Source organism: Malania oleifera, chromosome 1, assembly GCF_029873635.1.
Source record: "Malania oleifera isolate guangnan ecotype guangnan chromosome 1, ASM2987363v1, whole genome shotgun sequence".
Taxonomy (NCBI): Eukaryota; Viridiplantae; Streptophyta; class Magnoliopsida; order Santalales; family Ximeniaceae; genus Malania; species Malania oleifera.
In genome coordinates, this window is record NC_080417.1 from 13,823,806 (window position 1) to 13,850,230 (window position 26,425).

At 37.0% G+C, this 26,425-nt stretch overlaps 1 protein-coding gene across 1 annotated transcript; it reads left to right on the forward strand.

Annotated features, from left to right (window-relative positions):
• The first annotated feature begins 160 nt into the window (after nucleotides 1–160).
• On the forward strand, nucleotides 161–1,586 carry LOC131161394 (glycine-rich cell wall structural protein 1-like). Its single transcript, XM_058117138.1, has one exon. It carries the CDS (start codon nucleotides 288–290, stop codon nucleotides 1,140–1,142), a length of 855 nt encoding a protein of 284 aa, XP_057973121.1. The 5' UTR covers nucleotides 161–287; the 3' UTR covers nucleotides 1,143–1,586.
• The last annotated feature ends 24,839 nt before the right edge of the window (nucleotides 1,587–26,425 follow it).

The window sequence follows — 26,425 nt, forward strand, 5'->3', positions numbered from 1 at the left end:
TATTCGTCGTGCGTGACGGCCAATGTCTTTAGCTTACTTTCAGCATGCGAATTGACCGTTGACCACCACCTCCCCCCGCCACCCCAGGAAAAATAATCAACCCATTTCTCTAATTAGTCAAGCATAAAACGCTCTCACGCACGCAATCTCACCCATCTCTTCACTAATGACAGGCTATAAATTGTTCCAACACCCACTCTAATTTTCATCCTCATCTCAATCTATCTCGCTACCCAACCACTGAAACATAAAAAAATATTAATTGCTGCATACGTACCCACACAGCTATGGGCCTCAGCAAGTCTGTAATTGCCTTCTATCTTCTTCTTCTTCTGGTGGCTAAAATGGAAGCACGGCCTTTAAGTATCCTAAAATCGAGCCACAGTCCTAAAAGTGCCAAGAATGGTGAAGGGTCCTTCTTCGATGGTTTGTCCCTTGGGGCCATCAAAGAGTCCGGCTCCAGCCCTGGCGTGGGACACAAATTTAAGGACACTGATCGCACCCTTGGAGGAATTAAGGGTGGTGGAAAGCTGTTGTCTCTTGGGGCCATTGCGACATCTGGCCCGAGCCCGGGCATCGGTAATAAAAAATACACAAAAAACTCGCAGACCCTTGGAGGGATCAAGATCCGAGATAGTCTCCCTCTCGGGTCAAGTGCAAGATCCGGCCCTAGTCCCGGTATTGGTAACAAAAAGTATGCAAACCCGCAGGCCCTAGGAGGGATTAAGGTCCGAGAAGGTGCCAGCCCAGGCAATAAGCATGTTGGTGGTTTCCTTGATGGGCTTTCACTCGCGGCCAGTAAAAAGTCCGGCCCGAGCCCAGGTACAGGAAACGGGTTCTCAAACTCCGGAACCCTTGGAGGGATGAAGGCGCGCAACCATGTCGGTGGGTTCTTCAGTTGGAGGTCTCTCGGGGCCATGAAAGGATCCGGCCCGAGCCCGGGAACGGGAAACGGGTTTAGCAACTCACAAACGCTTGGAGGGATTAAGGGCCACAGTAATCAGGTTGGTGGTTTCTTTAACGGGCCGGCTCTTGGAGCCATGAAAGGATCGGGTCCAAGTCCGGGCACGGGAAACGGATTTACAGACCGGCAAACTCTTGGAGGGTCCAAGGATGGTCCAAGCCCCGGTGAAGGACACTAGCACAGTCCTTGGTGGCTCTAGGAGACTTCATTGATTTGAGTAATTTTATATGGTCAAGAAAGATTAGTTCATACAGTCATATAAACACAGTTAAATTTATTCTTTCAATAATCATAAGATAGATATATAGATGGAGGTGGTCTGCATGAGTGCTAGCTTCAACATTTTTAGTTTTTTCAATTCTTCAGTTCGTCCGTAATAAAGTGTAATACATAAATATGATTATTTCTTTTAATTTGAAGAGTATGTTAATGTATTGAATTAGTTGGCCTGTCGGTGGGAGTTGGTCAAAGAAGGAAAAGTATTGTAGATATGGGTGTTGAAGTTTGAAGTCATTCGTTCAAACTAAGTCATTGTGTTGGAGTCCTATGTTCAAACTAAGTCATTTGTTTCACTGTATTTTTCTCACAAGCTAGTCTATATTAATTCTCATCTCTTACGTCATCATGCATGTTTCACTTGTCTAATAAAACTAGTAAAATAATTATTGGCCTAACAAGACTTACGAATCTTATTTTGATAATAACAAATCAAAAGATTTTAACGTATTTGGTTAAGTGATGATATTATCACAACGTCCCGGACCCGGCTAGAGAGCCACTCTCTGGCGAAAATGGTGTGCGGCTGCGAACTGGGAAAAATGAATGTGTAATTTTGAAAATGTGATTTTCATGGAAAAACAATGTGTGATGAAGTCGTCACTAATCTTTTAAAGTACGGTTAGAACACTTGATTGCTACCCCATTAGAGGTAGAATCAGTTTGCGTCACCAGAGTCGGGCTCGGGAGTACGGTTACGCGAGGGAAAGGTATTAGCACCCCCTACACATTCGTTTTTACAAATGGTACCAGATTAATCAAAAATTATCCCAAAAATAAATGTAATAAGCCTTTCAAAATTACTCCCTTTCAAAAATTAAAAGAAGGAAAATGCTATTTAGGTATTCGCTCAAAACTGGGGCAATCCAATACTCCGAAGAGTCCATGTCCTTAGTTGCAATCATCGGGATGGAAAATCAAGAAAATAGGATACAAAGTATGCTCCCAGAGATTTTGAAATCTATAGGTTTTTCTAAGTAGGAAAATACTATTTCTGAAGGTTTTTGAAATTTGTTTGGGATGGAAATGATTTTCTGTGCTTAAAAATATTTTTATGATTTTTTCTAAGTGTGAAAACATTTTTTGTGATTTTTCAATATTTTTTCCAAACTTTAAAATAGCACAAATAAAAACCATGGAAATCAAAGTATGAAAATATTTTTTAGGATTTTCTGAAAATTTTGTGATTTTTTGTGAATTTTCTAGATATCTAGATAATAATATACAAGTGAAATGAAAAAAACCAGCGTGAACCAGTTTGAGGGAGGAGCCGGTTGAGCACCGACCAGTTCGGGGGAAAAATCAGTTTAAGGTCTTGGTCGAGACCATGAGTCAACACGCGTTGCCTTACATGTGGATTGTGGGTGTTCAGGTGTATGTTAGAGTGCATGAATGACGCATGATGCATGTGTGATCATGAATGCATGACCATGTGTATGCATGGATGAGCACGTGCATGAATGCGCATGCGTGCATGAATGAGCATGTGCATGAATGTGCGTGCATGCATGAATGTGTGTACGAACGTATGAGCGTGCATGGATGTGCACGTGTATAAATGTGCCCGTGTATGAATGAGTACGTGCATGAATGTGTCAAGAAAATAGGATACAAAGTATGCTCCTAGAGATTTTGAAATCTGTAGGTTTTTCTAAGTAGGAAAATACTATTTCGGAAGGTTTTTCAAATTTGTTTGGGATGGAAATGATTTTTTATGCCTAAAAATATTTTTATGATTTTTTCTAAGTGTGTAAACATTTTTTGTGATTTTTTGTGATTTTTCAATATTTTTTCCAAACTTTAAAATAGCACAAATAAAAACCATGGAAATCAAAGTATGAAAATATTTTTTAGGATTTTCTGAGAATTTTATGATTTTTTGTGAATTTTCTAGATATTTAATTAATAATATACAAGTGAAATGGAAAAAATCGGCGTGAATCGGTTCGAGGGAGGAGCCGGTTGAGCACCGACCAGTCCGGGGAAAAAATCAGTTTAAAATCTTGGTCGAGACCATGAGTCAACACACGTTGCCTTACATGTGGATTGTGGGTGTTCAGGTGTATGTTAGAGTGCATGAATGATGCATGATGGATGTGTGATCATGAATGCAGACCATGTGTATGCATGGATGAGCACGTGCATGAACGAGCATGCGTGCATGAATGAGCATGTGCATGAATGTGCGTGCATGCATGAATGTGTGTATGGACGTATGAGCGTGCATGGATGTGCACGTGTATGAATAAATAAGTGCATGAATGAGCACGTGCATGAATGCGTGCATGCATAATTGGGCATGTGCATGAATGTGTGCAAATGAGCATGTGCACGTGCCTACATGCATGAATGAACAATGACACCGATGCATAAATATGTGTATGCGTGTGAGGCACGAATGTTCATGCATGTATGCATGATATGTGATGGATGACCGCACGCATGGGCATGTGTATGCATGCATGCATGCATGAATAATGACATGATGTAAGGCCTGGACTAGAATACTCATGCCATGCATGCATAAATGGACAATGACCTACGTGATGATGTCATGGGTGACATCAGAATGCATAAGGTGGGTTGCATGCACGCAAGTGTATGAGTATGTGATTATGTGCATTACATGCATGTACATGCACGTGCACGTGCATGTGTGTTTGAGTGAGAGTGCATGCATGCTTGTGCATGAATGTGAATGTGTGTGTATGTGCGACTGCATGCATGCATGCATGGGTGTGCAAAGCATGTGTATGTGAATGCATGTTTGCATGTGTATGCATGTGCATGTGAGTGTATATGAATGCGTGCATGCATGTATGTGTGAGTGTATATGAATGCATGCATGCATGTGATTGTGTGAATGTGTAGAGTTACGTGCGTATATGCATGTGTATGTGAATGCATGCGTATGTGTATGTATGTGCATGGTAAGTGTTTGTGAATGCATGCATATGTATGTATGTGGATGTGGGTGCATGTGCGATTGCATGCATGCATGTGCATGAATGTGAATGTGTGTGTATGTGTGAGGATGGAAATGCATGCGTGAATGGGCATGCATATTGTCACGGGCTAAGCTTGTTCAGGGCATTATGCTTGCCTATGACCGCTTATCTCGTGTGTTTGGGATGGGTTTCCATCATGTAAATACTAGTGTAGGGTTATTTTCTAGTATTTCTTTCATTGTAAGCCAAATAAGGCAGTATGACTCCTCGGTCACTTTGATGTTTCCTAGTGCTAGAGTGAGAATGGCCTAGAAAGCTCTTTAGGGGAGGGTGAGTGTTCATCAATCATTGTAAAACTCACTAGCAATTGTCAACGTGCTTAGCCTACTTGCCTCCCTCGCTAAGTACAACATGTCAACGGAGGATTTATTAATGAATTACGTTTGCTTCAATATTTACTGCTTGGTTGCCACGGCTTTCATGAATTGATTATTATTTCCGCTGCTATCTGATTGAATGTTAATGAAAGTGTTCCGTGGATGAATGTTGGTAAACAAAAGGCTGGCTAGTTAAGCAAGAGTGCTTTAGCTAGCGCCGCACGGCCCTTCACAACGGTGTGAAAAAGGCGGACCGTGACACATATGCATGCATGCATGCATGAACGAGCAATGACATAATGCATGGACAAGAACGAACCTACATGCATGCATGATGTGTGGTAGGTATGCACATGCATGAATGAATGAAGTCGTGGGTGATGATGCAATGCATGCATGAATACATGTATATATATATATGCATGTGGGTATGTGAAAGTGTATGAATGTGTGTGAATAACATGTGCAAAATGTGTGTGCATAAATGCGCATAAAAAAATAATATACAAGTAAATGTTAGTATGCATGTTAGAGTACAAGAAATTAAATGTTAGTATATAAGAAATTAAAGGTTAGAATACGGTAAATTAAATGTTAGTATACAGGAAATTAAAAGTTAGTATACAGGAATTTAAAAGTTAGAGTGCAGGAAATTAAAATGTTAGAGTGTAAGAAATTAAAATGTTGGTATACAGGAAATTAAATGTTAGTATACAGGAAATTAAAAATTAGTATATAGGAATTTAAAAGTTAGTATACAAGAAATTAAAATATTAGAGTGCAAGAAATTAAAATGTTAGCATGAGTTAGTAAATGCATGAGTTAGGGTTAATATAAATGCAAGCAAACAAATAAAATATTATTAAAAGTTAGTATAAGTTAATAAGTTAGTTTGTGAGAGTGTGGGAAAGAGTGGGTGAACAGTGTGTGTTGATGTGAGCAAGGCCGGCTTTTCACAATACGGGACCTTAGGCGAGATTTAATCAGAGACCCTTAATATTTTGTTTAATATATTTTCTATCTTTCTTCGTTTTTCATATCTGGATTCATATTTTCTCGTTGACATAATTAAATTTCAAAATTAACATTAACTATAAATTGACAAATTATGTAAACAAATATAAATAAATTTAATAAATCTAAAAAAATAATAGATTGAAATAATATAACCTGATTATTATTATTGCAAATCGATCGGCGAGCGAGACTTTAGAGATATCGGATTCTTACCGGATACAACGCTCTAACCTCGAAACTTCTAAAATTTAAAAAAAAATAGAAAAAAAAAATTCATTGTGAAAATAATAGAAAAATAATACACAAACAATAAAATCAAAATTATGATTGATGAAAATTACAAAGAATTGGAGGTCCAAAGATGATGAACACAAGAACCGAAGTAAAAATCATAGAGAGACTGAGAGATGAGAGTGAGAAAGTGTAAGAGATGGAAAGATTTTTTTAAAGAGTCTAAGAAAGAGATGAGAGTAATAGATAGTTAGAAATATAATAAAATTGTTAGTTGAAAAATTAATGAAACTTGAAAAAAAAAATAAATAAATAAATTGTATTTATTTTACATTTTAAAATACAATTTTATTTATTTGTTAGTTGAGAAGTCAATATATGAGAAGAGAGTATAATAAATAATGTTAACATTATTTATTATACTCTCTTCTCATATATTAACATTATTTAATTAAAAAAATATTTGGGGCTTCAAAAATATATTATGATATTAAAAAAATTAGGAACGAGCACCTCAGCTGCTTAAAGGAAGACCCGGCCTTGGATGTGAGTGATCAGTGTGTGAGACTTACATCAAACACTTGGTGTGCATCAAAACCAAAACCTACACCTTGCCCCCTCTTCAAACCAAATTTGACTCCAAAAATCACAAACCAAACTCCAATGCTGCCAATTCCCAGAACCATCTCAGCCATTTGTCTTAAAAAAAAAATGGTTCGGGCATTTTGTCAAACAGGTGGTAGGGGTTTGGGCAGCCAAACACATCTGCATAGCAAACACTGGTTTAGGCATTTTTACAAAGAAGTGGTGAGGTTTTTCAATCATAGCATGGAAGCAGTTTTTTTCTCAAAAAAAAAATAAAACAGAAAACCATTTTGCTGCCACCAAAACGCAACCAACTTCAATAAAAACCCATGATCAAAGAAAACTCCCAACTCCAATTATCCAAGCCAAAAACTTACCCAGATGAAAATAAATTTTTAGAACACAATAAAAATGAATACAAGGGTGGCACTGCTGGCTCGACTTGATGCCGGGGTAGGTCGTCGGAGAGAATCAAGCTCGGGTGGAAATTGAAAGAGGGAGCTAGCCATGAAGAGAGATGGGTCCGTGAGGTAGTTTCAGCAGCGAAATCTGGACCTCGGACGAAGGAGGTGGCTACGGGGCTGCTGGAAGGCGAAGGAGATGAGGGAGAGTCGTGCTCAAGATGTAGGTTGATGGGGGCTGCGGCAGTGATGGTTCGGGAGGAAGGAGTAGATAAAGGAGATGAGGGGGAGAGAGATCCGGGATCTGCCTGCTGTTGCTGGAGGTGGCTGAGAGAAGATGGTGGTGCCGAGAGTTGCAGGTGGTCCCGGCCGCGGCTAGTGTGGCTTTGCTGGGCGGTGGAGATGGTGGAGTTAGCTGCGTCTTGAAGGTGGTGACAGAGGCGATGGCTCTGGTGGTGGTCGGGTGGCCGTGAGTGGGTGAAGGAAGGGCTGTGAGGCTCGGCTGGAGAGTGGCCGTTGCGTTGCCAAAAGATGAAGGAGATGAGGGAAATAAGGGAGATGAGCGGCTGAGGGTGGCTGTGTGGGAGAAGGTGTGGTGCAATGGGAATGGAGGGGCTGGATCTGGAGGTTCGGGTTGCCGGGAGATCGAGAGAGCTGGGAGAGAACTGGAGAGGGGAGTGGAGAGTGGTGGCTACGGGGTCTCTGCGAGAGAGAAAACCAGAGGGCGAGAGAGAGGGAGATGAAGGAGAAAATGATGAACAGTGAATCCCCCAACCCCCCCCCCCCCCGCCCCCCGCCCCCCGCTTTTTTCTGTGTGCGTGCCTCAACCGCCTAAATAGGCATTTTCTTTTCTTTTTTTTGATTTGTTGTTTTTTTGTGTTTTGTTTCTTCTTTTTTGTTTGTTTTGTAATAATAATAATAATAATAATAATAATATTTTTATTATTATTTTGTATTTTTCAACGACCCTTATCTTTCCGAAAAGAGAGACTCGGCCGAAAGTTCAACTTGATTTTCGGCAAAAACATACCGAGACTCAATTGAAACTCCAAGACTCATAGAAAACAAATCGAGACTCGGTAGACACATCGGGATTCAATTGAAACTCCGAAACTCATGGAAGATGAACCGAGACTCGGCAAAAACAACGAGACTCGTTGAAAACAAATTGAAACTCGATGGGGTCTCTCAGAAAGGTCCTCCAATTTCCAAGGCATGAAGTTTATTTTATGTGCCGGGTCTTCTTGGGGTAGCCTGGTTAAAATTGGGGTGTCGACAGATATTTTAGATAACTCAAATATCAAGATCAAGGGCCTCAAGTGACCTATATCAAAATGCTTGACAATGACTATTAAAAGCTCGAACTTAATATTGTAAGATTTTATGAAGTTAAAGACTATTGAAGCTTAAAGTCAAGCTATACATGAAGACAAGCTATACGTGAAGACTTAGTAGTTAGAAGTGTTATAATTGTTTAAAAGTCTCATGTAAGTACTTCGCATATGTTTCAATAGAAGTGATTGAAACTCTTAAGATTTAATATCAACTTAGAGACCTGATTTTGAAAACCCCATAAAATATAATTTCAAAATCTCAATTTAATATTCTAAGTTTAAAAGTTAGCAAGTTTTTAGAAACACATTTCTTAAATTTATAAAAATTGCAAGTTCAGGTAACTGACCATATCTGATTTGTTGACTAACACTTTTGAAAATCAAAATTTTTGGAAAGTGAAAACACCAGGCGACTGACATTTTATGCTGATGTAAATTAAATAGACAGAATAGCATTAAGCGACTGACCTCTTAGGATCAAGAGACAGACTTCATTCTGTATTTGAAATTTCGCTGATTTATAAAGGCATAGGCGACTGGTCCCGATAGTTCAGTCGATTGACTTTTGATTATTTAAATTTAAAACAGCGAGGAAATGTTTCTAAAATTAATTGCTTGGGACCCCAAACAATGAGAAAACTTGGAAAACACACCAAGTGACTTGGGGAATACAAAAAAAATTACTTTTTAAACTCTATAAATACAATTTGATTTCAAGAATTACATACCTAACAATCAATAGCAATCAGCATCCAAGCTTACACTCATACTCTCAAAACTCTCTTACTGAATACACTTTGCTAAAAGTTCATTACTGAGTTCTTGTTGATCAATTCTCACTGTACTCTAAGTTTTCTACTGAGATTTCAATCTAAGAATAAATCCACGATGATATATATCTGAGCTTCAAAATCGTTATATTGAAAAATTGTTAAAGTATATTCTGATTTTAACTGTACTAATAAGCTCTTTTGAGAGTGTTTCTTATACACAAAATTGTTCATATATCTCTCATTGTTTTTTACGGTTCAGGGGATTGAATCATTGCCTAGCGAGAGGGGATTCTCGTTAGAGAGGGAACTCCACCTGAGAAGGAGAGAGGTTGTAACTTTGGCCTAATAATGAAAGTTGGAATCCTCACGGCGATTGCTTGGGACAAGGACGCAGGCCTTGGGCCTAACCTTGTAAAAATTCGGTGTCTCTCTCTCTTCCCTACTCTCTTTAATTTTCTACATATATAAATTGTGTTGATGCTTACTTAATTACTGGAAATTAATTTGTTATTGGGAATTGCGGAAACCTTAATTAAAGGGATTACGTTGATTGATAAACATCAAAGTTCATTAACTTATTGATTAGTTGCATACTTATATACAAGTAATTTATTTGATATCAAAGTCTGAATTTGGGAAGCTTACTAAAATTTCTATTTTGTTTCATATTATGAAATCAAGCTTACCTTGTTGATTGGATTGACATATTCAAAAGCTAAATTGAGTAATTTTGAATTAAATAGTTGAAAGGAATTTTGATAAAGTTGCAAAGCATTGTAAAATAAAATCTCTGAAATTTTATTCAAGTTGATCTTTTCATTCATAAAGATTTAGTCTCAAATTGATTCTTAACTGCACTTGTGATTGCAAATCAATTCTACTTGTGTGATTGTTGAATATAAAATAGTTGGAAATGACTTGATAAAAAGATTTATAAATAAATTTTTAAAACCCAATTCACCCCCTCTCTTCAGAGTACACCTTACTTCTCAATTGGTATCAGAGTGAGGTTGTAGTAAACCTTAATTAGAAGTTACATAAAGATCCCTGCTACATAAAGATCCTTATGGCACACTTAGGTGTATCTCCCTTTGCTGAGGATCAATCCTCATCTAAACCACCTATTTTCTACGGTGTAAACTACACCTTTTGCAAACAAAAAATGATAATTTATTTACAAACTATGTATTGGAAAGCATGGAAAGTTGTCACACATGGTGACCTTATCTGTAATACCCCAAAAATAATATATATGGAAGTATAAAAAAATTAAAATAAATAAATAAAATAATAATAATTTAATTAATTATTATTATTAATTAAATCATATAATATAAAATATTAATATATGAATATAATATGCTTATATATATATATAAAGTTAACATCAGGAAGCTAGAAGCTTCCTGATTGAAATTGAAAGGAGATTTCAATTGCTCACCCTCCCAGCTGAATTGCTCTCCCTCTCTCTCCTCACTCTCATTTTCTCTCTCCTCAACCCCTCTCTCTATCCTCGATTTCTTCGATCAAACGTGGGCCGATCAAAGAATAGAAAATACCCTTATATTCCAAATTCGACCACCAACATTTTAACCAGAGTGGATTCGTAGTTTGGCCGTCATAAGCACCACTCTTGGGATAAGGTAAGGAGAATAATTTATGTTAGTTATTTTAGAAATTCACCCGGTTAAATCATGGTATATAATTACTAGAATATTGTATATGGATTTTTGAGTAATTTTATGGGTATGAAAATTATGGTTTATTTATTAAATTATAGTATTTGATTAAATTAGATTTCTGGGAATATTTTGGAATTAAGTTAAACTGCAGGGATTTGATTAAATTAGATTTTTGGGAATATTTTGGAATTAGATTAAATTGTAGGGATTTGATCATATTAGTGTTATTAAATATGTTAGAAATTAAATTTAAATATGGGAAGTGGATCATACACGTGTTTTTTGTTAAAATTTAATCGGTTAACGGGAGCGCGTGAGCTTAGGGATGTTAGGATAGTAATTATTTCAGGATTTAACTGATTAAGTTAAAATATATGAATATAAGGATTTGCGTGAACGTCGTAGGCACTATTTTTGGATCCCTGCGGGTATTTCTTTAGGAATCAGGTAAGAGGAATAGATTATGTTGGGCGTTTTTACAAAGTTAACTGCCTAAATTATAGTATGTGATTCCAGAAATGATATTTGAGTTTTCCTGGGTATAAAGACATATGAAATGGGGGTTTTGAAATGATATACATTTTGTGTAATTTGGGTTGGGTCGAGTAAAACTCCAGAGATAATTATATCAATATTTTTGGCAGTATATTAAAGTACAGATTATCAGAGAAAAATGTGTGGCATGAGTTGAATATTATGCATAAATAACTTTATTAGTTTATGGAATATATATATATATATATATATATATATATATATATATATGATTTTTACCATAATATGACAGTGCTTTTTATAAAGCTACAATGTAACCGAATTTATACGGAGTTTTATATAGATTTTATACAAAGATATAGTGTTCTATATAGAACTACAGTACAAAGTTTTATACAAGTATTTTATACAGCAATATAGTGTTTTATATAGAACTATAGCATTCCTTAAGGAACTATAGTACAGATATTTATATAGAGATACAACATTCCCTAAGTGGAATTACAGCATTCCTTATGGAACTACAGCATTCTCTAAGTGGAATTACAGCACAGATACTTTATATAGAGATACCGCATTCCTTATGGAACTACAGTATAGTATTTTTATACAGAGTTACAGTGATTTTATATATATATATATATAAATAAATAAATATATATATATATATATATATATATATAGTATGACAGTTTTAACAAAGATGTGTTTATGATATCATGTTATATATATTGTTTTGGAAATTGCATTATATGGTTTAAGAACCCTAATAGACCATTGCTAGGCCCGGTATCGTAGCCCCATAGTTGCCAGTGCAGCCACACTTCTTTGATAGGGTGTTGGTGGCATAGTCGATTCTACCATTGAAGTGTAGAGTTACCCCCTGGAGTCCGGATCAATTGGGTAGGCGAATCGTACTTATAGTTACAGATACAGTCATAGTCGATCTAGTCTGGTTAGGCCAACTATGGCCAGGTCTAGCCTTTGGGCCGCACAACCAAGATCATGCGGGGTTAATTTATGACATTACTGTATTATCCATCCAGGGTAGTTCTTTTATACATATATGCGCATTTACTGGTACAGAGATGTTTATTTTATACAGAGTATGAACTGAGACACTTGTTATATACAGAGTATGAATTAAGATACAAATTTTTATACAGAATATGATTTGAGATGCCAATTTATACAAAGTATGATTTGAGATACTATTTTATTCATAGCATGATTTGAAAGAAAGGTATGTAATATGAAAAGTATTTTTATGGGCATGTATATAGTTCTATATGAGTTCACAGAGTAAGGAAAAGATAGACTATGAAAGTATATTTCAAACATTAAAACTCATGTTACCACACACTGATAATAATCCATTCTGTCTTACTGAGAGACGTCTCACTCTTATAATTTCATCATTTCAGGAAACCTAGGTAAACAGGCCTAACGTTCTTCAGAGCAGAGATTAAGAATACTGTTCAGAGTAAGTAACAGTGAGACACCGTGTTGTATAGGAAAGTATTGTGTATTTTTGAAATGTTTATGGATGGAAAGACTTTGGGAAATTATGTATAGTTATGGTGATGAATAGAACTCTAGTATTGCTATTGGATGTGTATGTATATAGATGCTTCCGCTAAGTTTTATAACTGTATGAGGACTGTTGTACCTAGTGTCACTTTAGGCAACACAGCTTACTATAGTGCATTTGCTACATGAATTATGTATAGAATTTTACACAGGTTATTACAGTCTGGTATCAAAGTTGTCATGATGACAATATTATTCTAGTATCATAGCAGGTTTATATATATATATATATATGGAAAAAAAATGGTAGAAAATGTGGGTGTTACATTATCCCGACTAAAATCGTGGATGATAAAGAAATACCTAAAGAAGAAAAAGAGATGACCGACAATGACCATAAGATATTGCAAGTAAATTCAAGTGCTATGAATGCATTATATTGTACTCTTGATGTAAATGAATTTAATAGGGTCATGGCATGTAAATCAGCTGAAGAAAACTGGGATAAACTTGAAGTAACCTATGAAGGTGCTATTGATGCAAGAGATAATAGAATTGATATGCTCACTAGCGAGTATGAAGCTTTTAGGATGAATCCTGATGAGACTATTACTAGTATGTACACTAGGTTTACGTATATAATAAACTCCCTCAATGCCTTAGGAAATAATTACTCAACTTATGAAATGATCCGAAAAATTCATAGAGGACTTCCACCAATTTAGGAACCTAAGGCAACTGCAATAACAGAAGGAAGAAACTTGAAAAATACTTCCCTATATGAATTAATAGGATCGCTCCTCACTTATGAGATGGCGATAAACGAAAGAAAATCTAAGAATAATAAGAACAAGAAATCAATAGCTCTCAAGGCGGCTAAAGATAGCTCTAGTGAAGAAGAAGAAAACAAATTAAAAGATGATGATATAGCCTTCATCACTAGAAGACTTGGAAAGTTTTCAAAAAGAATAAGAAGTTCAATTGAAAGCTTAAAGGTTCAAAATCTAACAAAGGGGATACAAGTAAAAAGAAAACAAAGAATGAACCCCCTACTTGTTATAATTATAAGAAGGTTAGACCTATTAAACTTGATTGTCCACAGTTTAAGAAGGACGCTAAGAAGAAGAAAAGGCTATGAAAGCTACATGGGATGACTCAAAAGTTCAATTGAATCAGAGAAGGAATCAAGTGATTAAGACATGGTGAACATCTGCTTGATGGCAAAAGATGATGAGGTAAACTCCTATACTAGTTCATCATATCTAAAGAATCTAGTGATGAGTCATGCTGTGATTCGTGTGATAGTATCCCTTCATATAGAGAAATGCAAGCTGAACTATTTTCTCTACATAAAAGGTTCATAAGAGTATCTAAAAGAAACATAGTCTTAAAAGAACAAAATGAAAAGTTAAGAAACCAAATAGAAACCTCAATATTTGCTGAAAAAGAAAAAGACTCACACATTGATGATCTTATGAAGAAAATAAATGAAATGTCTCAAGACTTAGTAAAGTTGCAAGTTGTTAATTTAGGTGTAATCCCACGAGGGTGGTGAATTGGGTATTTTAAAATTTGTCACTCAATTCCTAATTTAGATGTCAAGCAGTTCAGTATTTCTCAACTAATCAATTTTAAAGTGTAATTTTATTAATCAATCAATCTTACCCAATTACTATACTGACGTACTAACCAGTTAACACATACACAACAACCACATAATTAAATGCAAGCGGAAATTAAAAGAGTTAAAGGAAAGAGACATGCAGACAAAGTTTTTATGAGGTTCAGCCAACCCGGCCTACATCCTCACCTTGAGCAACCAACTCAAGGATTCCATTAATCCCGCTCCTTTAACTGGGACGGAGCTTCCTGTTATAGTCCGCTACTTACAAGAGGCGTAGCTTCCTCCTCACCCCGGATCATAACCCGAACCGTCAATATAATAAAAATGATTACAATTTTCTGCAAAACTCAAATGCTCCTTAACAAGATAATGAGTACAATTGAAATCCTAATACATACTCAGATGATATAACAAGAAGCTCAATGAGTGTATGTGATGTTGTCAATGAAATTCTTTTAAAAATATTTGTATAAATATAGATATGACTATTTTGCTTCAAAGATTAAATTCAACTAAATGATCTTTGTAAAAATATATGTAACACAATTTAGCTCCAAAGATCTTATCCACTATATGATCTTTATAAAATTATTTGAAGGACAAGTTTGCTTTAAAGATCTCAACAAATATGTTTTGCAATACTTGAGCTGAGATGAAAACTTTGAATTAAAGTGAATATTTTCAAATATTTAAACTTTTATAAACCCTTTAAAAATCTCTTCACGTAAAAATATAAATGAAGAACTCAAGTTCTTGCTCTCAAGAAATATTTAATAATAGGATTGTGAGAGTATAAAACTTTGCGAATAAAGATCTATATATCTAAAATGATACTTTGATTACCAAACCTCAATACCCAAGTTGTTTGCAAAAGATATGAGTGAACACCCTTTGATCTTGAAATTCAACGCACGAACTGCCCAAACTTGATGTGAATGCTTTGGAGTGTAGGCAAAAAATTTGTAATATGTTCAAAGCTCTCAAAAAGTATGCAAAAAGTGATGCCCTAGGGTTTAGAGGTTATGTTTATAAGTATTCTCACCATCTGAAAGATTTATGGCCATTGGATCATTTAAAATAAAAGATTTTTGTCTGTGTCTGCGATGGCATAGAGACCCGAAGAATTATAGTGATTAAATAATAAAAGAAAAGAGAGGAAAAAGAAATTTTAAAAAGGGACTCACAGGGTCTCGTCAACGAGCGCAGGGCGCTCGTCAACGAGCATACTTCTTAGGCTCGTTGACGTGGACATGTGTCTCGTCGACAAGAACTTACCGAGAGGGGTTTAGCAGAGCCTGAAGTTCATCGACAAGGGATTCGAGTTTGTCAACAAGGGATTCGAGTTCGTTGACGAACTCCCTTCATGGACTCATCGACGAGGTGACATGTCTTGTCAACAAACCCACATTTTATAAATAGGCCTAACTCTATTTTCTAGCAAGAATTTCATGCAAATCTCCACTCTCTCTCTAGAATTCGTCTCCTCTTCCTTCTCTCTACGATTCCGACTTCGTTTTTCTCCAGTTTGACGTTCGGAAGCCACCACGCTACTCCTGGGAAGACTCTCTTCAAGTCTGCTAGAGTAGATTGTTGGTTAGGCCAACTTAGGTACCATCCTAAAACTAGGGTAAGTTGATTATTTGGGTATTTTCGATATTACCAAGCTTATTTGAGTTTAGATTCTGTGTTGTATAGGAATATACTAGTGTTTTGTGGAGTAAAACTGAGGTATTATGTTTTCAGGATTAGAGTGTTTTTGGGACCCTACAAATATGAGTTGAGAACCCCAGCGGGTATATTTCCAGGAACTCGGGTAAATTATAGTTTAGAAATGTTGAATATGTGGAGTTAGGGAAAATATGAATGTGATAATTATTTTGATAAATTCAGTTGTGTGACTGGGAGTTATATGGGTGTTATTTCAAGGAGTTGAAAATTATGAACGCCGCATGCATGAAATTATGAGTAGTATTTAAAGCTAGATAGTCAAGTAAGGGGAATACATGTTATGTCAGCCTTATTATCAGTATAATATAGTATTTGATCAAAACATGAAAATTTTACAGTTTTACAGAACATATTTATAGAGTTTTATTGAATTGTGTAGCATGAGAAATACTAGAATATTATAGAATATGTTATACAGTTTTACCCTCTCATGACTATATAGCCTATAGAGTTATGGAACATACCTTATACAGTTTTATATACAGAGCTACGGCTATACAGAATTTTATAGAAATACAGTTTATATGATATGTAGTATTTCTTAGAATCATACTTATATAGTATTTTACAGAATTATGATTATGTAGTATATTTCAGAGCATGATTGTATAGAATTTTACAAAGTGAATATACAGTGTTTTATTACCATGATATACAGAATATAGAACCATGATTATACAGAATTTTATAGAATCATGACATACAGAATATAGAACCATGATATACAGAAATACAGATTATACAGAATATAAAGTTATGACATACAGAATACAGAATTACAGTTACAAACAGAATATACAGATATACAATTATTACAATGTCATGGCTATATAGTTGATACAGAATCATGGTTATACAGAAATACAGAATCATGCTAAAACAGATAAATTTATATAGAAATATTATTATACAGTCAGACCCCGATGGAATACAGTAGTTTATAGAGCACGGTACCGTTGCGATACAGTATAGATAGTGCAACCATACGTCTCATATAGAGTATGGTACAACTGGTTATGCCCTTAGGTAGAGTTGTGAGCTCCCTGGCGTCCAGACCAGGTGGAGCAGGTCTTTCATGCTATAGGCATCTAGATATGCATACAGTTAGACTAGCACTGGAGGGCCAACCAGTGTTAAACCCTGCCTTTGGGCTGCACAACCCAGTCATGAGGGGGTAAGTCATGACATATCTCCATCCAGGGGGAAGTTTACAGATATATAGCTATATATAGTACACACAAAAAGCAGAGATTACGTATTAAAGATAGAAGTACTTTTGAATAGATAGCTCATAAATTTTCATATTCTATATGATATAAGCATGTGTTATTATACAGATGTTTTCTTGATATATATATATATATTGTATATAGTATTAATTAAATGATATGTTGCCAACTAACTCATATGCCACACACTGGTGATAACATGTTTCTCTTTATTGAGAGGTGTCTCACCCCAAATTATTAAACATTTCAGGTAACCCAGAGAGGTGATCAAGGTCGACTCAGAGGTAAAGTTGGTGTAGAGTTGTCGTAGTCTTTGGGGTGAGTTTTGGCCTGGTCTGTGGAGCCCACAGTGTTTTAGGACTTTTGGGGAAATGTTATGTATATGCGTGTATATGTACAGCTAGGTATATGGTACTCTGGTATTGTATTTTTGGTATTTGTTAGTGAAATTAGGAATAGCTTCCCAAGAGGGGGGGTGAATTGGATTTTAAAATTTTCTTTTAATTCCTTTTAAGAATTCTTAACTTCTTTTAATTCTTTAACCAATTCTTTAGCTTGTTTGTTTAGTTTGTTAATCACACAACAACTTATTCTCTTTGTATAATCAACAACACAATTAATAAAACAACCAAGTAACCAATAGAATCAATTTTTCAATCAACCACACTATCCAAACCAATCAAACACATTCAATCAAGATATACGTTGAAATTCTCAGCTTTTTCAACTTGTGTGTAGCCCTGTTGTAAATGCAATCACTTTTGATAATAATTTAGCTTTCTCAATCCACACAATATTCACTCTTTCCAAACTTCAGAACTCAAATAAACTCTTGATAAATTTATCTTTGGGTGTTTAACCAAGTAACGTACTCCCTTAAGGTTTCCGTAAAGAATGGTTTAACCAACGTACTCCCTTTCGGTTTCCGCAATCCCAAATCAAAATTAAACTTTGAGTTTGTTTGATTTCCAAGTTTACGTGGTATATATGATTTCAAATTTAAACCATCCACGCAATTGAAATATGTACTAAAAATAAAGAGTAAGAGAAAGAGAGAGTGAGACGGAGATTTTTACGAGGTTCAGCTTCAACACAGCCTACGTCCTCTCCTTTGGCAAAACCACCAAAGGATTCACTAAACATGTTCTGTTAACGGGTGGAACAAACCTTTACACACTCTTTTGTTAAGGCTAGAGCCCGCCTTCTCCAAGCGATATCCCCTCACTCGGTCACTCCTTCAAATAGGCTAGAGCCCGCCTCTCTAAGCGATATACCCTCACTCGGTCACTCCTTAACTAGGCTAGAGCCTACCTCTCTAAGCAATACCCCCTTGCTTAGCCAACGATCCCAACACCTCGAACCGTCCAAGAACTACACAAAAATATGAAGAAAATACTACATACAAAGCACTCTCAAAACATAGTAGATTAGTACAATTTCAGCTCTAGGTACTTCAATAATTTAAATACCACTAAGAAATAGAATTGAAGCTCAAGAGTAGAATTCACCAAGGTTTCCTTCGTGCTTTGAAAAAATTCAGTATGAGAACCTTTGGTAGATATTTCAGCAGCAATTCAAATGTTCTCTTTCCAGCAAAAGTTTGAACAAATCAAGACTTTGAAAGAGATTGAGAGATTTTATACAAGTGTGTTGTATATTTTGTTGTTCTATAATTCTTGAGTTCAAAGAGGTATTTATAGGCATTCTAGGATTAGTTTCCTTGTTCCCCAAGTCACTTTGAGTGTTTCCAAAGTTTTTACAACATTCATATTTTGAAAAACCAATTTTTGAAATTTGCCCGTTGGAGTTTTAAAAAACAAAACTCGTGGAGTCAGTCGGCTGGACAAGCGACTGGGTAGTTCAAAAATCACAGGGTCAGTTGGCTGGACAGGCGGCTGACACCATTCCATCTCCCAGAATTTAGTTTAAGAAATTGTCAGTCGGCTGGCGAGACATAGTTCATTTTGAGTTAGTCGGCTGACTGTCAGTCAGCTGGGTAATTTTGCCTTTGCTAAGTCAGTCGGTTGGATAAACAATTTTCTGGTTTTTCTTTTTGCATTTTCAGTTCTAGTTTTCCCTCTTATGATTTTAATTTTCATAAAATATTCCCAGATTTTTAAAATAGGTCTTTTAAGTCCATATTTATCCCCTAAAGAGCTTCAACAATATTCCAAAGGAAATTTAAATATTAAAGCACTTATATAAAGACTTCTAAGCTTTTTGCCATTCTTAAACACTTCAAGTCTTCATGCTTTTGGTCTTCAAGCTTTGAGATATTTTAAGATATTGAGTTTTTCATTGAGTTTCTCTTTATCTTCAAGCTTTAGTCTTTTGATACTTGATTTATTTGAGAAGCTTTCTCTTGATGTGGCTTTGATTTATAGCTTCTTTCTCTTGTGTTGATATACGTATTCCTAAAAAAAATCACTCAACAACACATGTTAAACCATCTACATTTGTTATCATCAAAACAAGATTGAAAAACTTAGTTAGGCCAACAGTTAGATATGTATGTACTTTTGTTGTTTAGGTGTTATATGAAATGCACAAGATACCACGGTCCCACTTTGGGCCACGATGATGATAGTTATGCAGTTTCAGAGCTCATTTATTAATATAGAAAAGGGGAAAAAATATGGATGGAAATTTCAGGTTATTACAATTTGGTATTAGAGCCAAGTTTGCTAGGTTCTGTAAACTATAGAGTGCACCGGAAACAATACCAGAGAATAGGAATGGATCAGGAATTTAGTGAGTCAATGTTGGGGAAATGAAGATAAGTGTTTAGGTTTTTTTTTAGTGATTGGGTAGCAGAATTACCATTGTGGTTTCTGTGTCTTTCCTGGGGTGACGATTTCAGGAAAGTCATAGTAAACTATGGTAGGGTTGTGTTTCTCAATTACTAGATTGAATCTTAAATTGAGAGTAAGAACGATAGATTAACTAGTGATATGAGATTTCAAGTAGATGAATATGTTAGTTATGTTATACGGACAGGGTCCTTAGATTATGTTTTTTTTTTTTTTTCCTTTTTAGGATGGACCCTAGAGGGAGTAGCACTCATGCCAATGGGGATGATGAGGTAAGCCTCTCTAGTGCAGGTTGTGGGGATTCAGACACAGTCTTACATAGTGTGGCTTAGCAAGTTATGGCTGAGATTGCACGTAGCTCCAGAGAGCATGGAGGACAATCGACAGAGCGAGGTTGTACTATTGAAAAGTTCACAAAGATGAATCATCCGGCCTTTTCAGGAGGAGCCGATCCTGCAGTAGTTGAAAATTGGATGCAGAAGATTAATAAAATACTAATGGACCTCCATTGCACCAATGAGCAGAGGGTACTTTATGCTGCTTACAAACTTACAGGTGAGGCCGAAAGGTGGTGGACGGCTACAAGATTACTAGAGGAATAGAGACAGGTACTAGTAGCCATGACCTAGTGCCAATTTAAAGAAATCTTCTTTGATCGTTATTTTCCCACCACTATTAGGGAGTCGAAGGTAGAAGAATTTCTTAGATTGACTCAGGGGAATCTTACAGTCCAGCATTGTGCAGCAAAGTTTATTGAGTTGTCGCACTTCGCCCCTTGTATTGTTCCATATGAGGTGAAAAATGTTAGGATGTTTGAGATGGGTTTGAGACGGGATATTTATAAACAAGTGGTGGTTTTAAAGCTGTAGGACTTCTCTGAGATGGTTGATAGGGCCACTATAATGGAGGAGAGTGAGCAGAAAGATGCAGGAGCACTGGGCCAGAGGGATGTGGGGACCTCGAGTCAGAGAAAGAGGCCTACATCTTCAAGATTTCAGGCAAGTTCTAGACGAGGCCATTGGAGGGGAGATAGATCTGGCATAGTTCAGAGATAGGAGGGAAGAGATCACAGGTATCAGGGTGAGCAAGCTTACCCTATTTGCTCCGTTTGTGGTAGGAGGCATACAGGAGCATGCCGATTGGGGAGCAATGTTTACTACAGTTGTGGAACACCTGGACACATAGCACAGGAATGTCAGTGGTCACTGAATAGAGCACCAACCCCTAGACAGATCTAGAGACATAACCAGGCACCCAAGGGTGGCGGCCAGCAGAGGAATGTAGCCCCGGCGATGGTTTATGCACTAACACCGGGAGACATAAAGACTGTCGCAGACTTCGTGACAGGTACTTTTACCATTTTATCATATAAAGTTGTTGTTTTGTTTGACACAAGGGCCACCCATTCACTTGTATCATCGGGTTATGCTAAATTATCTGGGATTGAGGCACAACTAAGATGTATAGTTGTTTGTTACCATGCCGACTAGATTTGCAGTGAGATGTAGGAAGGTACTTAGGAATTTTCGAATGGCCATTCAGGGAAAGTACTTCCAGCTAATCTCGTGATACTAGACCTGCAAGGGTTTGACGTGATATTAGGTATGGATTGGTTGGCAGTTAATCATGCCAGCATTGACTGCTATCAGAAAGAAGTGATCTTCAAACCTCTGGGTGAGCAGGAATTCAAATTTATAGGATCGCATGTGCGTGCCCCGCCGCAGTTAGTATTGGCTTTATAGGTGAGGAGGCTACTTCAGGGCAGTTGTCAAGGATTCGTAGCTTATGTAAAGGAGGCCAGAGGGAGAATTAAAGCTTACTGATATTTCAGTAGTTAAAGAATTTCCAGATGTTTTTTCGGAGGAGTTACCTGGCTTACCACCTGATCGAGAGATAGAATTTGCAATTGATCTGCTTAAGGGATAGCACCAATATCTAAAGCACCTTACAGAATGGCTCCAGTAGAATTAAAGAGTTAAAAGTTCAGCTGCAGAAGCTGTTAGAAAAAGGTTTTATCAGACCTAGCATATCGCCCCGGGGAGCACCAATTTTATTCATAAAGAAGAAAGATAGGACCATGACAATGTGCATTGATTACAGAGAAATAAACAAAGTGACGATAAAGAATAAATATCCTCTTCCCAGAATCGATGATTTATTTGATCAGCTCTAGGGGACTTAAGTCTACTCCAAGATTGATCTCCGGTCGGGTTATCACCAGGTGAGAGTTAAAGTAGAGGACCTTCCGAAGACGACTTTCAGGACCCGTTATGGGCATTACGAGTTTCTCATTATGCCGTTTGGTCTGACGAATGCACCAACAGCATTTGCGGACCTGATGAATCGAGTATTCCATCAGTATCTTGACCAGTTCGTGGTAGTTTTTATAGATGATATACTGGTCTATTCAAAGAGTTTTGAGGAGCATAAACATCATCTGAGACTGGTGTTGCAAGTATTGAGGGAAAGAAAGTTGTTTGCGAAATTTAAGAAATGTGAATTTTGGCCGAGGCAGGTCATTTTTTCAGGGTGTGTGATTTCTGGGAATGGTATAGCAGTTGACCCAGACAAAATAGAGGCAGTGATAGATTGGGCGAGGTTGAGAAATATTCAAGAAATTGAGAGTTTTCTAGGACATTGGGGTATTACCGGTGCTTTGTGGATGGGTTTTCCAGACTGTCAGGTCCCTTGACACAGCTCACGAGAAAGAATGCGAGATTTTAATGGTCTAATGAATGTGAGCGGAGCTTTCAGGAGTTGAAACAGAGGTTGGTTACTGTCCCGGTGTTAGCTATTCCATTAGGAGAGGATGAATTTGTTATTTACAGTGATACGTATCAAAGGGGGCTCGAGTGCGTGTTGATGCAGCATGAGAGAGTTATTGCTTATGCATCCAGGCAACTTAAAGAATATTAGAAGAACTATCCTATGTATGATTTAGAGCTAGTTGCAGTGGTGTATGCCCTCAAGATCTGGAGACACCATCTTTATTGAGGGAAATGTGAAATCTTCACAAACCACAAAAGTTTGAAATATTTCTTTACTCAGAAAGAACTGAATATGAGGCAAAGAAGATGGCTAGAACTCATTAAAGATTATGACTGCACTATTAGCTACCACCCAGGGAAAGCAAATGTGGTAGCTGATGCACTGAGCCAAAATTCAGTGGGAACAATATTATTAGCAGTGGAGATTCAACACCCTATCCAGATGGATTTGGAAAGGTTAGGCGTGGAGCTGATAGAGGGTGATCACCAGACATTCATTGCCAACCTGGTGGTACAGTCTACCTTACAAGAAAATATTAAAGCCACCTAGAGAAGTGATCTAGAATTAGTAGAACTGATGGATAAAGTACAGGATGGATAGGGGGCGAAGTTCAGTATTTCGGATGACGGAGCTCTGACGTTCCGTGCCAAACTATGCATTCCTGCATATGCTGAGATTAGGAGAACGATTTTAGAGGAGGCTCATAGATCCCTTTAAACTATGCATCCGGGTAGCACGAAAATGTATTGGGATCTATGGGAATCCTTCTGGTAGAGTGAACCCATTCTTTTTGAGTGTTTTTGAGGGTATACCAGTTAGGCCGAGTCAAAACGACCGTTCTGTAGGTGTCTACTGGTATACTAGGTGTAACAAGTCAAACACATCACACATTCCTCGAGATTTCACCTGTTTATACTCGAATTTATATGATCGCATTAACTCTGAATTGTACTTCTGGTAAACCTCATGTGAGTATACTATTCTTAATTGTTATATAATGATGAAACTTGCATGAGTGACGTGCTTCAGAGTTGTGTGCATTGAATATGAACGAGTTGGTGTGAAATTTGATCATATTCTTGTATATGAAACAATATGGTTATGTCGCATGTGCATTCATTTCATGTTTTTTGGAGTTAGTATTTGTGGATATCGTCCTGGAATTCATTCACGTTATTTCCTAGAGACTAGCAAAACGTTAGTTGGGGGTGTGATTACACACTTAAACTGCATAATTAGGTGCTTTATTTCATGCATTGAGACTTACATTTTTAATTAAATACTTAATTATTCTCAATACTTCAATATCGTGTCTTATTTATAATATTTGGATTTTATTGAATAAATTATGAATTTTTGGTATTTTTTTATCGTAGGGCGATTATTGGAAGCTAAAACCGATACTACTTCATAATTTATGCATAATTTTCTCATTCGAGCTCCAATCAAGATGATTCAAAATTATGTGGAAATCCAAGAAAATTATCTACAATTTTGTGTTTTAGGCTTCAAGATATATAGGCTCTAGGATGGTCAAAATCACTCTTGTTCTCTGGAAAATAAAATGAAGAAAAAAGGAGAAACAAGAAATAGAAAAAAAATAAAATAAAAATAAAATTTGATTTGACCAGGTCATGCAACTGGGTCCTGATTGGCGTACGCTGGGTAGGTCTAACCCCCCCCCTCCCCTTTATATTTTTCTCTCCTTCTTCCCCAATAGCCGAGTGCCCCAGCTCCACCCTTATCTCCTTTTTCCCTTTTTCCCTCTCCTCTCTAACCTCCCTCCCTTCTCTTTTCTTCCTAACACTCTCTTATCCTTACTCTCTCTCTCTCTCTCTCTCTCTCTCTTTTCTTCCCTTATCTTCTTTCTCCCTCTCAGCTCTTCTCTCTCTTCCCTTCCCTCTTTTCTCTTACTCTTCCTTCTCTCCCCTTTTCCAGCCTACTGTTACAACAACCCGAGCACCCTTCCTCCCTACCTACTACTGCTACCTACGAGCTCCTCCTCCCTCCCTTATCTTGTCACCAGCAAAGTCTCTCCTTGTTGCCTCCACTGCTGGAACCTGTGCTGCTGCTGCTGCTATTGCTGAAGAACCCTAAGACCCTACCTCCTGCTGTTGCTACTCATTCTGCCACCAACCCCGCCCAATACTGTAGTTGCTTCTAGCCAAGGAGTTCCCTTGTTGCAGCTGGATCTGAGAGCTTTTGCTGCCCCCTCTCCTCCTTGTTGTGCCACACCCAAGTCCAGCTACTCCCTGCTACTGCGGTTTTAACTTCACAGCCAACAGAAGTTTTGCTACTACTTCCTCCAACGGCCTGCTCTTCTACTCTCTCTCTCTCTCTCTCTCTCTCTCTCTCTCTCTCTCTCTCTCTCTCTCTCTCTCTCTCTCTCTCTCTTCCTTTTTCTTTTATTTCTTCTCTCTTCTTTTAGTTTTATTTTGTTATTACTTTTGGTTAATTGAATAATTGTATTTTTTTTAGTAAAATTTTTTGACTTTTTGAGTCTCATCCCTGTTTTGATGCTGACAAAGCACTAGTATCTTATATGTGCTTTTAGTGTGTGAATAGGTTTTCATTTCAGCACGAATATAAGATACCAAAAAATGGATGCCAACAAGAACATAAAGCTCACACTCTCTTGGCGTTTTTCATGAAGATTTAAGAGTAAAGACGATAAAGAAGACATTTGTTTTTAATTTCTATATGCATTTAATTTCTATCTTTGGTCTGTAATAATGCATGTTCTGCATGATATGTTTTAAATGCTCAGATGACCATAGAATGACCATAAGGACCAAATGACCTTAGGACGCCGATTTTTTTAGTGTCCTAAAGAAGACTTAGAAATGACCCTAGGACACTCACTCATGCATATATATGTATGGTCATTTGAATAGGGTGATTGCATACTTAAATAGGACTAAAATGCACTAAAAAGGCACATTCAGTCGACCGTACTCTCTAGTACATTTCCTCCTGGTCGATCGAATTAGGACCTGGTCAACAGTTTGACCCCAGCCTGATCGACCGAGCCATGGCCAATATATTCCTCCCGGTCGACCGAACTCCATCTAAGTCAACACTTTGACCACCTGGTCGACCGTGCCCAGATTGCATGCCAACGCCCTGGTCGACCGTCGACCGAGTTCCCACGTGTGAGAACTCAACGCCTTGGTCGATTGAACTTTATAGTTCAAAGTGTCCTGATCAACCAAACCACGCTAAAATGAAAAATCGCCTTTGGGGACCCTAGTCCGATCGACCGAACTTTCAGTTCAAATTTTGCCCGATCGACCGAACTCAATCACTTGGTCAACCGAACCTCGGGTCTAGTCGATCGAGTCTCTCGGGTTGGTGAATTTTTTACCGCGGTAAAACAAGGTTATTTTTAATTAAACATTATTAATCTTTTTTTAAAATGACCTTCATGTCCCCAACAGTTATAATTTTCACAAACTCTATAAATACCCTCTCATTACTCCACATTAGTAACTTTGATTAACCCAAATTTTCTCTCTAATCCATTGTTAATCAAAGTTCCTCCAAAATGTTTCTTACTGAATAAATCATTCTCTTGGGGCAAAATATTTTATACAAATCTCTCCAACTTTCTTTCATGCATTTATTTCAAAATCATCTTTGAGGAGAGTGTTTT